Source organism: Natator depressus, chromosome 1 (genome assembly GCF_965152275.1).
Source record: "Natator depressus isolate rNatDep1 chromosome 1, rNatDep2.hap1, whole genome shotgun sequence".
Taxonomy (NCBI): Eukaryota; Metazoa; Chordata; order Testudines; family Cheloniidae; genus Natator; species Natator depressus.
Genome location: NC_134234.1, coordinates 178,631,946 through 178,649,243, shown reverse-complemented (window position 1 = coordinate 178,649,243; position 17,298 = coordinate 178,631,946). Strand labels below are relative to the sequence as shown.

At 40.7% G+C, this 17,298-nt stretch overlaps 1 protein-coding gene across 2 annotated transcripts in view; it reads left to right on the top strand.

Annotated features, from left to right (window-relative positions):
• The window catches only part of GBE1 (1,4-alpha-glucan branching enzyme 1), a 266,210-nt gene that overhangs the window by 159,687 nt on the left and 89,225 nt on the right, over positions 1–17,298 (top strand). For both annotated transcript variants that reach the window (XM_074971654.1, XM_074971664.1), the window contains 2 exons: positions 15,440–15,555; positions 15,810–15,937. In XM_074971654.1, the coding sequence (XP_074827755.1) occupies positions 15,440–15,555; positions 15,810–15,937 (244 nt within the window). The remainder of the gene's footprint in view (positions 1–15,439; positions 15,556–15,809; positions 15,938–17,298) is intronic.

Genomic DNA, 17,298 nt, shown 5'->3' with positions numbered 1-17,298 from the left:
AGTTAGCAAGTTTTTAATCCATTCTATCATTCTAGTTTTTAAAGTAAAATGTTGTGTGGTACCAAATCAAACGCCTTACAGAAGTCTGAGTATATTATGTCATCACTATTACTTTACCTACCATATGTGTAATCTCATTAAAAAGGATAACAAGTGAGTTTGATAGGATCTGTTTTCTATAAATCCATGTTGATTTGTATGAATTACATTACCCCCTGTTAATTCTTAAGTCCTATATCAACCACTCCATTTTCTTGCCTGGGGTCAATGTCAAGCTGACAGGCCTATTATTACCCAGTCATCCTGGCTGCCCCTTTTAAAACTGGGCCCAGCATTAGCTTTCTTCTAGTACAGTGGAAACAGTGTTATCACCATTATGATGAAACTGTCACCTTTGCCCCCCAAATACAACACAGAAATATTTATGGAACGCTTCTGCCTTTTCAGCAATGTTATTGATGATTCTTCCATTTCCTCCCAGTAGTGGACCAATACCACTGTCAGGATTATTTTTTTCCCCAATACAATTTTTTAAAACTCCTTATTGTCCTTAACTCTGCTGGCTATTGATTTCTCCTTGTGTCCCTTTGCTTCCCTTATCAATTTTCTACAATTCCTAATTTCTCATTTATATTCATTACTATCAACATCATCTTTCTTCCATTTGATCAAATGCTGTGTGTGTGTATATAAATAAAATATTTTACTGGTCTGCACTTCTTCATTTTGCTTTCACATTATAAATGTTAACAAGTTATGATCACTTGTACCTAAGCTACCATTGATTTTTTACTTCTGTGATCAGTTCCTCTTTATCTGTTAAGATAAGGTCTAATATAGAATTCCTGTTTGCTGGATGCAACACTTTTTGAGTTAGGAAGTGGTCATTTTAATTTTTAGAAATTCCAAGGATGTTTTAGTATTGACATGCTGAAGTCTCATGCTGCCACTCAAATTAAAGACCCCCAGGATCACAGAAACCCCCCCCCCCCCAACATCATAGATAGGTAGACAGATGTGTAAGGAAACAATCATCCTGTTCCCTACTGTGATGTGATGGTCTGTTGTAGACACCTATTAATACCCCATCTTTTGCTTTATCTGTTAGGACAGCGATCCATTAGCATTCAAGGTCATTTTCTTCTGATTTGTCAGTGATTTGGAAACAGGTAATGCCATTTTTGATGTAGAATGCTACTCCCCCTCCCCTTTTGCCCTCTCAGTCCTTCCAAAATAAATAATTGATTTTAACATTCCAATTGTGTGAATCACCCCACCAAGTTTCATAATACCAATTAGATTTGAATTTATGTTCATAAACGAACAATTCCTTTTGTTTCTTAGTCAGGCTCCTAGCATTGGTGTATAAGCAATTCAAGAATTTCTCATGTCCTTGATTAATTTTGTTCTCAATCTTTCAGGTTGTGCAGAGCACTCATATCTTTCCTCTTTTTACCCTCCTCCTCTTTTGCTATTAGATTAACTCCCTCCTGATTACTCAAACTATACAGTCCCCCTCACCAGAGAAAATTGACCACTGTACACCACTTACCTAGCCAGCATTTCACTTCTAGAATCTTCTGCTTTGTCTTCTTTCACTTGTGGGGAAAGGAAGAATCTCTGAGAAGATCACTTGGACATGTTTCTTCAGTATGCTTCCAAGTTCCCTGAAGTCATTTATTATCTGTGAGATATCTTAAGATGCAGGGTCACTAGTGCAGATATGAATAATCACCACTAGATCCTTGCCTGTCAACTTAGTGACATCTCATGTCTTGGCTCTGGGAAGGCAGCATGCTGTCCTGTTGTTTAATCATCCCTTGCAGAATGATACTTCTGAGTACTGAATCTTCAACAAGGGTAATCTGTCTTCTTGGGGAAGTTGGAGAACTCTTTGAGGGCAAGCTTGATTTTCTTACAGGTTGGGCCGAGCTGCCTCCACATGTGTGCCCCGTACATCACTTTGTTACCTTGGACCTGCTGAATCTTGAGATATCTGTGGGCCGTTGTGTGGGTCACAGTTGAGAGTGCCAAATTCAGGACAGACTGATAAAAAAGATATGGCAGACACCTCAAAAACTGGTGGCTTATTTTATAGATTCCCCCAACCAGTAACAAAATAAGCATCTGTATCACCACACTAGTTACCAAGAAGCTAAAAACAAGAAGCCTTAGGCAATCCAGCCCCTATCACCACCCAGACATCTGGTCTTTATGATGAGAGGTTACTGATAACCAGATTCATCACATATAAGGTTCTTCTATCCCAAAGAATCAGCCGCTTACCCAGGTCAATATGTATACTTTCATGTTGAGGACCTGGTGTTGATTTGAAACTTCTAGTTGTGTGGAATTCCTTTAGCTTCTCTTCTCTCTGGTGCCCACTGTCTATGTATAGTCCTCTATCTCCAGCCATGTAGAATGTCACCATGACCTCTTGTCTCTGGTGGTTAGGAACTGCCTCCTCTCTGTCCCACAGAAGTATCTGAGCAAGATAGCCACCCTCTCTAGACTGAGAGCTTGTATAGATAATGTTGTAGCCTGCAGCAGAGGAATGTAAATTTTAGTCTATACTAGTATGTGGCTCATGAACTGGTCCACCTGGAATCTGCTGATGTGCACTGAAAGTTCCCTAGTACAAATTAACATAATACTGTTTGAACCAGAACTACATTAATGTGCACTAAGAAACTTTTAATGCGCATCAACAAGGTTCAGTTAGTGGATGACATGCTAGTGCAGACTACAATTTATACCCCTTTGGTGTGGACTGAAGCACCATGTAGACAAGTCATTACATCTCTAAGATATTGACACAGGCTTGGACCTCAGAGGAAGGGAGTGGGAGTTCACATTCCTATCATGACTGTTATGAAAGCAAAAAGACAAAACATTTTAAAATGACTTTTCTAACATTTTACGAAATATTGTAAAGACGCTAAGGTCAGATGCTATTAAAGCAAATTGACTCCATGTTAAACACCATTTGTCTAATAATGGAATGTCAGAGTATTGGCTAAATGGCTACTTTTCTGTTTTTTCTTGCACAGTAGAAAATGTCGTGTTTCACAGAGTAAATGCTCTCGAAGTAACATCTGTTAAGAAAAATATATTCTTTCCAAAATCATGTTGTAAAATCTCAGTGATGTACACTGAGGTGTGACCCATTTTGGGTTTCAGAGTAGTAAATCAACTCAATAAAAATAAAAACAAATTGGTTCCTGAAGGTTTAATAAGCACTTCATGTAATTGGGGATCAGCAGTGGGCGGTTGTGTTTGAATTAGCTTCACAGATTCTACAGGAGGTGTCCACCGTTTCTTCTCCTTGAGACTCTCTGGCGAAAGTTTCCTTTTGTTGTTGTTGTTTGCTGTTAGGCATTTGTAACATGTCAGTTAACATTGTGTGAGAACAGAAATATTGAAATACTTCTCATTACTGCTTAGTTCTGAGCAGGCCACATCCCGAAGAGTAGAGAATTCATAAAACATTCCTTCAGCCTTTCCAAGTAATTGCTGAAGATAGAGAGCTTGCCATCTTTCTTTATCCATATATGGATGATAATGATGAAGATACTCTGGTATCATTTTTCAGATCTGGCATTAGAGTGAAAGACCCTTTTTTAATCACCAAAAGAATCCTTGAATCAATAAGGAACACTAGATGTCAAATAGAGCGGTTTTAATTTCACTTCAGCTGTGTGTCTTTCCTTGGACTACTCAGGCTTGTTAGCTTCCACTTCATTTGTCTGGAGTACAAATGTCTTTTGCATTATAAAAATTGATAGACAATATACAAATGTTTAGCCCTGAATTTACTTCAGGTTTGTTTGTTTGTTTAATTGCAATGTTTAAGTATTGAGCATGATTATCCTTTTTAAAAACTTGGGTATATAAATGCCTATTGTGAAATTACTTGGGGGGGAGTGGGGTTTCTGACATGAAAACTCTCAAGTTTTCAAGGAAGACAAAGCACCACTCTAATATTGTTTAAAAAAAAAAAAGTTGTAACAGCTGTATGTCTTTTAATATTTTCCTTTATTAAACTTTCATTAGTGTAAAAGAGAATGTGCCCTAAGAATAGTGAACTACGTGTCAGGAAGTGATAAAGATACTCTTATCGAAGCATCTTCTCAAAGGCCATTAATCTGTGATTGCAGAGGGGGAGGACAGGAAAGAGAAAACCAGCATTGATTTGAGTTATGTGCTAGCTAAAGCAGAAATCACTTGTCTGTCTTGGCAATATTGGAACACATCATTTCTCTCAGTAAAAATATAGCATCCGTCTATCCTTTTATATTAGTATCTGATTTAAGCCTAATAACTGCATATTTGCAAAACCTTCCTATTTTCTCAGCATGAGCACTTAAATATTAATTGTATTTAAATGCTTCTCAGTATGGGCAGTTGTTAGACTTATACTTGCAAAGGGCACTTGCATGCAAGAGACCTCCGTTTTTTGTATTTGTGAAGATTAACAGAGATATACCAATAGTTTTGCGATGGTGATAGTTTACCCTAAAAGTTTCAAATATGAAAAAGCAATCATTTATAGAAGGTTAATCTGTTCGGCGTGCTACTTTGTTCTGTTTATCTTCTTACGTACCTCTGAATCAGTTAACAAAGAAACATTGTCTCCCAGATTATTCTAAAACAGTCTTGTACATTGAGAGTTCTACATACTAATTTTTACTAAATATATTTTTAATTTTTAATATCCAGGAAAGGGTACAACTCTGCTGAAAACAGAGTTGTTCATTTATACTGCTGGATTTGAGCCCCGAGAGGTTGGTTGCATCTAGAAAGATTAGTATCTAAACTTCCCTAATTTTGGGGATGAGTGATCTATCTGGGATCATATTCCAATGAGTTAAAAAAGAAAGAACGGTACTAGGCACACGTTAGGTGGCTGTTTCTGAGGATTAGCTCTGCAAAATAGCCTCTGCATCTGTATAGCATGAAAGGTTTGTGGTGTCTCTTTATGCTAGCGACTGCTGAGGCAAATTTAGGCTGAACAGAACCTGTAAGTAATTGCTTCATAACCAAAGGTCAGTGCCCTTTTTGTCTGTGTTGTACCAACAAATAAGGGATTCCCTGCCCCTAAATAATTAAGTAGGAATATGCACTAAATGTGCATTTTCAAATATTTTAATCAATAAATGTTACTTTTGAGCTGGTTACATCACCGTGAATGACTAATCACTTGGCAGAAGCTTCTGTTTTTCCTGATACTTCCCAGATGAGGTCCTGTCTGATATAGGACTCAAAGTACAGATTACTAAATTATGACGAAACTGCATATCTTCAAAGCTGGTGTGAGGTTAATTTTTATTTTTTTAAGTGCCTAATGTGTAAAGGGATTTTAACATGATTAAATCAACTAAAAGCAAGTTTTTTTCTTTATTCCTATTGTGTAAATCAGAGAATATTCAAAACTATTCTGCATTCTGAGAACCCCTAATTTACAACTTAAAATGATAAAATTGATTTGGTTCTATTTAAGTAGATGAAAAATAGTAGCTTACTCTGCCTTCTAATTCATCTTGGTGAACGCAATGTAATATATTAGTCTTTAAGGACCGTATGTACATCTCGTACTATAACATACTTGTCATGTTTTTTTTGAAAGTTATATGCATATCCGTCAGCTATTTCTTTTGAAAATACACTGTAATTACTCACCATTACAAAACATACATAAAATTAGCTGTTGCTGTGCTTACTGGAAGTTTTTAAATGTCTTTTTTAAATAGAATACTGCTCAATCAAGATCTTATGTTAATTCTCCCTTGAATTTGAATTCTGCTGCAAATAGAAAAGGCACAAAATGTATAATATATTATTCCACAACAGTCTGCTATATATGGTATATCATTAATACAGCTTTGAAACTTTACTGTGCTTTTAGCCATCTTATTTTTAATGAAACAAACACAGAATCAGTTTCTTTATCTTGTCATATCTTTTTTTAAACATTCTCTTTATTTTTTAGTAGTTTAACAGTATTGTACTGGGTGGGTTGTGTGGTTTTTTTTTGTTTGTTTTTTTAAAATTTGTCTGCTGCTGCCTGACTCTGTACTTCTGGTTCCAAACGAGGTGTGTGGTTGACTGGTCAGTTTGTGACTGGTGTTCGTAACTCTGAAATTCTTCTGTACTTACAACTTTTAAAATAATTCACCTTTTACTGTATTTTTCATGTTTCACATTTGAAATAAGATTTTCCTGATGGACTTTCTTGAGGGTTTCGAAGTATTACATTTTAAATGAAGAGTAGGGGTGCTGATTCTTTAACAAAGACATCTTTTGTCTAGGTTCTTAGTAGTCCATTAAAGTTACATAGGTGTTGTCAAAAAATAAACATACATTGAAAGAATCTCACTAAAAATTCCTTTCCCACTCAGTTGCTCAGCTTTCAGTCTTTTGAGTCTTGTGATGTGATAATTTCACTGGCTATCCAGTTGCTGTGGCTTTCTAGGGTTGGTGAGACCTGAATTTTTAATAACAAAAAAACTTGGTTACTTTTTAAAGTTATTTTTGAACTACTTGCAGGGTGGTTTTTACCCACTATAAAAACACAAAAAGGCACAAGTTAATTTTTTTAACCTGTGGAGATCACTGGGGCCAAGCAGTCTTGTACAGCCCACATCACTGTGTCCTCTCTGCTCTTCTTAATGAGTTACCTAGGGCTTGGCTACACTTGCAAGTTATAGTGCAATAAAGGAGCCCCGGGCACCCTAGCTTACTACCCGTCCATGCTGGCAAGGCATGTAGAGCGCTCTGTCTCCACGGCTACAGTGCTGCTGGTACTCCACCTCAGCGAGTGGAATAACGTTTGCTGCGCCACTGCTGGAGCGCCGTGGTGCCAGTGTGGACGCCCTGGTCTGTTGTTGCGCTGTGATCGGTCTCCAGAAGTGTCCCACAATGCCTGTTCTAGCCACTCTGGTCATCACTTTGAACTCTACTGCCCTGCCCTCAGGTGACCAACTGTCAGACCTGGCCTTGAAATTCTCTTGGAATTTTGAAAATCCCCTTCCTGTTTGCTCAGCCAGGCATGGAATGTTCTCAGCAAATCTTTCCAGGTGACCATGCCGCCATGCGCCAGGCAATCCTCAGTATGGAGCAATGGTGGGGTGCTGGACCTCATCAGTGTTTGGGGGGAGGAAGCTGTCCAGTCCCAGCTGCACTCCAGCTGCAGGAATTACAATATCTTTGGACAGATATCAAGGGCCATGTTGGAAAGGGGCTATGACTGGGATGCACTGCAGTGCAGGGTTAAAGTGAAGGACCTGCAGAATGCTTACCACAAAGCCCGAGAGGCAAACAGTAGCTGCCCCCGCGACCTGCCATTTTTACAAAGAGCTGGACACGATACTTGGGAACGACCCCACCTCCATGCAGAGTACCACAATGGACACCTCAGAGGCCAGTGTAACAAGGCAGGAGGAGGAGGAGCAGCAAAGCGGGAGCAAGGGTGCTCCGGCGGAGGAAGACACCCCGGAATTCCTAGATGCCATACCCTCAGGAGCTGTTCTCAAGCCAGGAGGAAGGTAGCCAGTCGCAGCAGCCGGGTTCTTGGGGAAGGACAAACACCAGAGGAGGTTCCCAGTATGCAGCTTTTATTTTGGGAAGGAAGTTATTTGGTGCAGGCTCTTGGGGTGAGGAGGGTTAGGGCTGCATGCATGCCTAGATGCGGAATAGGGCGTTGGTGAGCTCTCTCATATCGCGGTAATCGGCCTCAGTGATCTCTTCAAAGGTCTCAGCCAGAACTTGGGCAATGCGCTTGCACAGGTTTTTCAGGAGAGCCACTGTGGTCCTTGTCCCAGTAAAGCTAACTTGTCCATGCCACTGTGCCATGAGGGGCGGGGGGACCATTGCTGCACAGAGGCAAGCTGCATATGGGCCAGGGCAGAAGCCGCATTGTAGTAGAAGACCCTCCCTTGCTTCCCTGGTCACCCTCAGCAGCGAGATATCTTCCAGGATGAACTCCTGTGGAAAATGTGGGGACAGTGTTCAGTATAGGGGCCCCCCACTACTGTTGGCTCTCCCCAAGACACACAAACCCAGAGGACAGTACGGCCGTGAAACAATCAGTCACGCTTGACCCTGTGCTTACTCACCATTTTGGGGCTCCCGTGGGTTACGTGCACTCGCTTTGGGACAAGTAAATTATGCTATTGTGTAGACTGTGCTTGCCCTTAAGTAAGGGAGAATCATTGCTCTGTCTGGTGTGAACAATGCTGCCTCTGTTTAAGTGTTCCATTTTGCCTTTACAGATGCAACCTTGAGATCTCAGCTGTCCGTCTTATCAACGGCCGAGAGGCTGCAAAGAATCAGGAAGAGGCCATGTAGAAGCAAAGAGGACATGCTGCATGAAGTCATGCAACATTCAACTAATGAAAATTAAAAAGCGCCAGAGTGGCGGGAGAGCGAAAGGAGGGTCCGCCAGCAAAATGTGGATTGCTGACACCAAAGAACAGAGCGGCTGATAAGCATCATGGAGTGCCAAGTAGACTTGATCCATCGCTTGTAGCCATGCAGGCGGAGCACTACCGTACCCGTTTCCCCCCCTCGCCCCCCGCAGCCCTTATCCCAAAACTCTTTCCCTTGTGCCCCCATGTCACCTCCAAACCACATTCCACAACATCCGGGTTCTTAGCGCCACACGCTGCCTCCAACACCTTCACCACCCAGCCCTGAAAACTACGACCCTTACCCGCTGCACTAAACCCCCATCACCATGCAGTATAGCCATCCTGAAGTGCAGCATGCATTGCACAGCACTCCAGACAGAAAATACGCAAATCTCTGATTGTACCATTCCCCATCCCACCCCACCCCCTTGCCCTTTGTGTTTCCCAAGCAGTTGTGTTGTTTCTTTTCAATAAATTTGATTTTTTGGCTTTGAAAACATTCTTTATTATTGCATAATGTAAAAGAAACCTTAGCCCAGGAAAGTAACATACACTGACTTGCAGTGCCTCATACATAGCAAACACAGATTCTTACCGCACTTCACTCCTGTGCAGGGCACCACACCAAACTTTCAGCCTCAAATTACTCCCTCAAGGCATCCCTAATCCTTGCAGCCCTGCACTGGGCCCCTCTAATAGCCCTGCTCTCCGACTGTTCAAATTCAGCCTCCAGGTGTTGAACCTCTGATATAACCGCGGCGATGCTGTTGTCGGCCAGGTCCAGCTTCCCATACAGAGAGTGCCAGCGATCTTCTAAATGGCCAAAAGCACACTCCACAGTCATTCTGCACCGGCTCAGCCTGTTGTTGAACCGCTCCTTGCTGCTGTCAAGGCTCCCTGTGTAGTGTTTCATGAGCCACAGCATTAAAGGGTAAGCGGGGTCTCCAAGGATCACAATGGACATTTCGACTTCCCCTGCTGTGATCTTCTGGTCTGGGAAAAAAGTCCTGGCTTTCAGCTTCCTGAACAGGCCAGTGTTACGAAAGATGCATGCGTCATGCACCTTTCCGGGCTAGCCTGCGTTAATGTCAATGAAACACCCACAGTGATCCACAAGCACCTAGAGAACCATAGAGAAATACCCCTTCCGATTAACATACTCACAGGCTAGGTGGGCTGGTGCCAGAATTGGAATATGCGTCCCATCTATCGCCCCTCCGCAGTTAGGGAAACCCATTTGTGCAAAGCCAGCCACAATGTCATGCACGTTACCTGGAGTCACGGTTCTTCTGAGCAGGATGTGATTAATGGCCCTGCAAACTTGCGTCAATAAGATTCCAACGTTCGACTTCCCCACTCCAAACTGGTTAGCGACTGATTGATAGCTGTCTGGAGTTGCCAGCTTCCAGATAGCAATAGCCACCCACTTCTCCACCGTCAGGGCAGCTCTCAATCTCGTGTCCTTGCGCCACAGGGTGGGGGGAGCTCCTCACGCAGACCCATGAAAGTGGCTTTTCTCATCCGAAAGTTTTGCAGCCACTGCTCGTCACCCCAGACTTGCATGACGATGTGATCCCACCACTCAGTGCTTGTTTCCCAAGCCCAAAGCGGCGTTCCACGGTGGTGAGCATGTCCGTGAATGCCACAAGCAAATTTGTGTAGTTTGCGTTACTTGAGTCGATATCATCATCTGAATCCTCACTGTCCTTTTGGATCTTAAGGAATAGCTCGACCGCCAAACGTGATGCACTGTCGAGACTCGTCAGCATATTCCTCAGCAGTTCGGAAAGGGAAGACAGAGCGCGCAGTACAAAAACCGTTGAAAGATGGCGCCAAATGTGGACGGAAGCAAAGGGAATGCTGGGATGCGAACTGATGCATCACGGGGAGTTGGGACAGGGCCCAGAATGCCCTGCACCTCCAGCCCCCTTCCCACAAGCCACAGTGCCAGAATGGGAAGAGGTGCTCTGTGGGATAGCTGCTCATAATGCACCACTCCCAATGCCCCTGCAAGTGCTGCAAATGTGACCACACCAGTGCACTTACAGCTGTCAGTGTGGACAGGCTGCAGCGCTTTCCTTACTGTGCTGTATGAAGGTGGATTCAACTCATAGGACTCTACTTCTGCAAGTGTAGCCATGCCCCTAGATTAAAGCAAGTTTGGATATGTCTTCAAACTTCAGATTACATCCCTGGTTTCAGTGTAGATGCAGCCTACCTTCACACTTAAAGATGCTCTGCGCATATCTGTCTGGTTTATTTGTACTCAATAAGTGCACATTGGAAGACTTTGAGGACTCTAAACAGTTCATTTTGTTTAATAAAAGTATGCTTGTCAGTGTGTTTTAGCAGCTTATGCTGCTGTAGATTTTTTTTTTTTAAAGTGTGTTGTAACATTTTAAGCACCTTAGGCAGCCTTGAAGATTTTCTTCTTAAAAAATAAAAAAAATCGTTTAGCAAAAAAAAATAGCTCTAAGGATGTGCCATTAAAATAAATTGAATTTATAATCAAAGGAGAGGTTAGTGCACCGGTAAGTGTATATATATATATTTATTTATTTATTTATTTCTGGTTGGTTTGTGTGTAAGAGCGTGCTTCTGGAATTCACTGTATATGGGCAGGCAGGCCCAATATAACCCAATTGACTTCTGTAGGGCTCTGCAAAGACACAGTGCATTGCAGGATTGAGGTGTAAATGTGTCACTTAACATATTCATTAATATTGTAATTGTTAATATTGTAAAATATGTAGCATAAATTATATAGATTGTGCAATGTAATTGAGCTAGCATTGCTATTGAAACCTTAATTTTCCAATTCCCTGAATTTTGGTAATTTAGTCACAATTTTAAACAGGCTACAGGCAAAAATGTTTCTTGTGGCTTGGTTCCAGGAACTTACCAATTAAGGCCTGGTTCCTCAAATGCATTATGCATTTTATTAACTTTATGCATTTGAGCAGTCTTATGGGAGTTGATTCATATATGGAAAGTTTCTTTTATGTGGGAGTGTGGAAAGATTTTGGTTTAAAATAGAAGGAGATGTAATATACGAGGTACTTGTGTTGCACTGGTTTTCACAGCTATTTTATTTTAGGTGTTCTAGGTGTTTAAAAGATCAAAAATTAAAACATAACCTGCAGTGCAAAGTTCACAGCAGTTTAGAAGTCTTTTGATAGTATCCGCATCACTGCTACAATTCAAAGATAAAAAATTCTTGCCTACTTCTAATATTATGAATTCTACACAGATAGCAATATGAATGTAACCTAATCAAGTTCAGCAAAAAGATCATGTAGTGTAGATCTAGTCTAAAAAGGCAGCGTGAAGATGATGTGATAGCAAATGATCATAAAGAGTAAGGGGGGAAAATACTAGGGGTTAAGAATTTAAGGTACATTTGACATTAGCAGAAATTCGTCTGGAAACTGTTTAGTAGTATTTTATATTACTTAGACCTCAGAAGCATCAAACAAGATAGGGGCCCCTTTGACTGTTGACATGGTGCAAAAATATGCCAAGGTAGTTCCTCCTGTGAAGAACTCACAATCACAGGAAAAAATGACACAGAGGGGAGGGGAGAGAGACCCAAATATATAGAATTGTTGAGTAAGTTTGTAATCTTTTTATATTATAAATAGATAAAGCAGGTACCAACTATTTCCCTTGCCCCATATCCTCCTTAACCTTGTAAGACACTTAAAAATGTTGGCAATTTTAACAGGAGTCATATTAAAAGAGTTGTGTTTGCAAGTCAATAATATTAGTGGTATTGGCTGTATTTCCTATAATAGGAAATAGGGACTCTAGAGGTAATTGGCACAAATGTTTCCTCAAGTGAGGATTTCAATGGTAACTGCTCTAATACTGCCAGGTTATATGAACCTTTTTCTCTGCATGCACATTTTTAGCATACATGAAGTACACAAAAATAAAATAATAAATCATAGAAAGTGTAGATACTGTAATGAATTGTTAATGAACTCTACTTGAATAAACAATGTTACTCTCTCAAGGCCAAATCATTTCACCCAGTGCAAAAACAGAATATGGGTTTGCATACTGTGATTCCATGTGATTAGGAGTATGTCATGTAATATGTTCCCCTTTCTTCCATACAACAGTTCCACGTCAAAGCCAGATTGAAAACCATTGGTTCTACTATTTTACACTATCCATAACCCTATGTGGGCATAGGTGAGTTTTCTAATGGATTCTGTGTAGCTGTGGATCACTTGGCATACTCCACCTTTGCAGTAGCACAGATTAGAATGTTGTTAAGCATCATGTAGGTGGTGTGGAGTTCTCTCTGCAGAGACTTTCTGTGGCAAACTACCCCTAGTGCAGTATGAGCATACTGGTTCCAAGGTCGGACTGGACTATGTCTGCAGAGATTGAGAATTCAAGAGATTGAGGTTTACTGGTGATATCCAGACTGTCATGAAGCTTTGAAGTGTGTATGTTGCAATTTTTATGGAAGCTGTTCTTGGCTTATGTACCTGCTGCAAAAGAATGCTACATTATAAGAACATTCCATTTGTTCAGTTACCATCCTGTCCCTCTGGGGTTTTTTCTGTCAATTTCTGTTGTTTTTTTGTTTTGTTTTAAAGTTAGTGTGTCCAGTGACCTCAGATTACATAGCTTCATCCTTCTGTAACTCAACCTTTCTGATTATCCTGGGAACTGGTATTGGCTGAAACTCTCCAAACACTTGAAGTACAGATGGCGACTTCATCGCTGTTTCTTTCCTATGTCTCTAAAGGATAGTATGACTTCTGATATTTTCCTCACTGATACTCTTCACAGAAGTCTTCTTAAAACCTCAGGTTTTTCCAGGCAATACCTATCTTGTATTTAAAATGTATCACTTAATTTTGTTTCTCTTTGTGTTGTGGCAAGATGGCCGATTTTAGTTTGGTGGGTCCTGCGCTTTTCTTGGCGGGGAGCTAAGATGCCACCCTTTGCCCCTGCTCTTGGGTGCCGAGGGCCCCGCTACTAGCCTGGGAAGGTGGTAGAGGAGGGAAGCGGGTGAGGGGTCTGGGTTTGCTCCTCGCTCTGAGTCGCAGCCCCTCGCAACCCTTGTGGGTTTCTTACGCTCGTCCCCCTTAGGTGGGATTACCCTTGGTCCTTAAATGCTGGGGGGAAGGGAGTCTCCCGCTCCTGCTAGGCAGAGTCTCCCTTACTCCAATTCTCAGGTCTTCCAAATCTCTCAACACCTCTCTAAGCTCCAGTCCTTTCTCCTTTCTTCCTCTTCCTCTTCCTCTTCCTCCTCCCTTGTCTGCCTAATGCAGGGGGTTTTATTAGGTTCCTAACAGGGCCTTAATTGACTGCAGGTGCTCCGATTAACCTGCAGCCACCTTCCCTAGTCTACAGGGAACCACGCCTTAATTAGCCTTGAGCTTATATATTTCGCCTCTTGCACTCTCCCACTGCTCCCTGGTCCTCCTGTATCACAGTGTCTCCCATCACTAATCATTCATTTACACATTTTTATCTCAACATTCTCCAGTCTAATTATTTAGCTTACAGCATGTTCTTGCCTACCAACTTTATTCTTTATTTAGTGATTTTAACCCTCCCCCACCCCCAAGTCAATGAAATATTGAAGAAAAAGTTAGTCTTTATGTGGGACAGTTTCCAAAGAAGTTTATGGAATATAAATCAGACAAGCAGGCTGGTTGGATTATTTGCTTGGAGAGGAAGAAAGATGTTCAAGGCTGGCCTGATGAATGGACTGTGGGGAAGAGAATGTAGTGTAAAGGCACAGGCTTCCATCAGAGAGAGAGAGAGTGAATAATGGAGCCAAGCTGTAGGTTTCTCTGATGAAGGTATCATGGGGGAGAATATCCCTAATACAGGAGCTATCATTAGAGAGTGAGGGAAACATTTTTGTTTACTGTGCCTGTATAAGCTTAAATATTGGTTCTCCTAGTAATTTCCCTTGTTCTTTCAAGCCAGTTTCAGTTCTTGTTTTCGTATATTTATTTCCCCCACTAGTGATAATTTATTCTATTGAAAATGTCTTGTGTATTAGGCAACCAGATAGAATAAGATCAGAAGTGGTCATAGAAACTGCCAAATTACTTTTTCTGTGAACCTGTAGCAAGTCTCTACAGGTGAAACACTAATGCATACTCAACTGAACTCTCACTGGAAATGGTGCTTTCAGGAGTGATTTATAACTGTTGTTTGAGTAGCAGCCGTGTTAGTCTCTATTCGCAAAAAGAAAAGGAGTACTTGTGGCACCTTAGAGACTAACGTGCCACAAGTACTCCTTTTCTTTTTATAACTTGTGTAATTCAGAAAATATCTTTTAAATTAAAAATCCCCATTTAAAATACTTAGTTCTAAAAAAGCACAGTCCACCACCAGTTGCATGCAAAACATTTAATTGCTGTCTTATTTTTTAAATTAGCAAAAAGTGTAACATTTAACAATACTACAGTAAGTGATATGAAATTCTTGAAGCAACTCCTGTGATCCAAGACTACCTAATGTTAACAGTATAGTTATTGGTAGCTTCCTTCTTCCAAATGTCAAAAATGAGTTTTAAAAATTCTTTTAATGTGAGATGTTTGCTTCCTTTTGATCTGCAAATCACAGAAATGTGTAATTTACTTTAGAGCTAAGCCTTGGCTAGTATGAAGTTTTGGTTCTGATTTTTCAAATACAGCATAAACCATATTTCACTGGATTTAACCACATTTTGAGAAGCAAATAAAAGTAGTAGGAATGAATATCTAGATTAAACAGTAACATGGATGTTGTATTGGATTAGTCTTTTCTAAAACAAATTTAGCCTAACTTCCTCCATCTTAAAATTGCATGCTGTTAAAATGAGAATTGTTTTGGTAGAATGAAATGTTGTATGGAAAAACAATGAAGAACGTTGTTTGATGTATCTATTATGATGGAACAACATCCAGTAGAATATGGCTGGTACAAGTATTAAGTAGAGAATACTTTGTGTTTGGAAACTTCATATATTTTCGTGTCTTAAACTTTAGAAATTGTTCCTATTAATATTCTAGTTGGGAAGTTCTGAGATTCCTTCTCTCTAATTTGAGATGGTGGATAGAAGAATATGGCTTTGATGGCTTCCGGTTTGATGGTGTTACATCTATGGTATATCACAATCATGGAATTGGTAAGTAGATTAATCAGTCCACTTTTTAATTAAAGAACACCCTGCCTCTTGGTCTTATTGCGGTACTTTTCAGGAAATGGTAATATCAAAAAGATAAACTGGGTAGACCTACGTTTAAGCTATTTTAAAATAGCAAATTTGTTAATCTTTTGCTGTGCTGCGATTAAATGGATTATTGGAAATTTTTTTTTTAAGTTTTACACTTGTAAATCTGACTCACTGTATTTGGGGTCTTTATCTTTTTTGGTCACTAGGTACAGGCTTCAGTGGAGATTACCATGAATATTTTGGTCTACACGTGGATGAAGATGCCCTCATTTATCTAATAATGGCCAACCACATGATTCATTTATTTCATCCAGAATCCATAACAGTAGCTGAGGTAATATTAAGTGTAGCTATTTCTTTATATGTGAGTAAAGGTTTGTAGTATCAGTAAATAAGTGTACTCGTGAAATGTCAGTCAGTCTTTATTACAACTTCTTCAGAGTTATTTGAATATGTCACATCATTTTAACATGAATCAATTTCTGTTGTAGTGAACATTACTTGCTAATTATTAGTGACAATTTTGTTAAAGAAAAATATCAGCAGATAAATACTAAGGGTGGATGGGTTCCTCCTCCATGCAATTATCTGTGTGTTGGGGTGGGGAGAAGGGATAATTAAGTATTAATGTTGTTTTTTCTCTACATTGGTGGGACAGTACGGATGCTGTGAGTTAGCTTGTATGAAGGTTCTTAGTTTAGATATCATTGCTTTGCTTGCTTGCTTATTTCTCTGATTGCCAAATGTTGACTAGTTATTCATGGTACCAAATGTTCACAATTCACAGTCCCAAAGACTGTGCTGATATAATTCAATATATGCATAATTGATAACTCCCTTCTGTGATTAAATATGATAAATTTTGAAGTTTCTTAAATGTTTAGGCTAACTTAGATTTAACGTTAACATTGTCTGGGTTCCTGAGTAAGTAGGATTCTTCTTTGACTGCTTGCTCATGTTGATTCCATTCTAGTTGTGCGCGCACCCACGTGCCCGGTTGTTGGAGGTTTTTGCCTTAGCGGTATCCATAGGGCCAGCTGTGGTGCCCTCTTGGGTGTCGCACTCATGCATCAGTATATCAGGCGCTGCCAGCCCTGTTCCCTCTCAGATCCTTTTTACTGCCCGGGGTGGTTAGTTGAAGTGCCTTTCCTTGCATAGCAAGGGCTAGCGGTTTTGTCTCTTCTGACTTTGAGCATTAGGGATTTGTAAATAGTTGTTGATAGTAGTTAGTGTTAAGCAGTTGTTAAGTGTAGTTAGGAGTTAGAAGTTAGTCACAGCGGGGACTTTGCTCCTAGTGGGGCATGCCCCTTTCTCCGAGGTTTAAGCCCTACGCAGACTGTAACAGGCCTCTACCTGTAAGTGACACCCAAGTGCTGTCTGAAGTGTTTGGGGGAATCACATGTGAAGGAGAAGTGTCATTGTTGTAAAAATTTTCGATCCAGGACTCAGAGTGGGATATTCATTTGCAGGCTTTCCTTATGGAGGCTGCTCTCCATCCGGCTTCTGAGCCATCCCACCAAGACTCGCCTAGTACCTCAGCCTTGGTGCACACCACACCCCCAGCACCTGGTCCCTCCCAGCATTGCACCCTATCACCGGTGGCCAGAAAGAAAATGAAGAAGCACGGCTCCCCTGCACTGGGCAAGAAAGTCCATGGGGCATCAGGCAAAGGACCCAGTTCGGCCCACCCAGTCA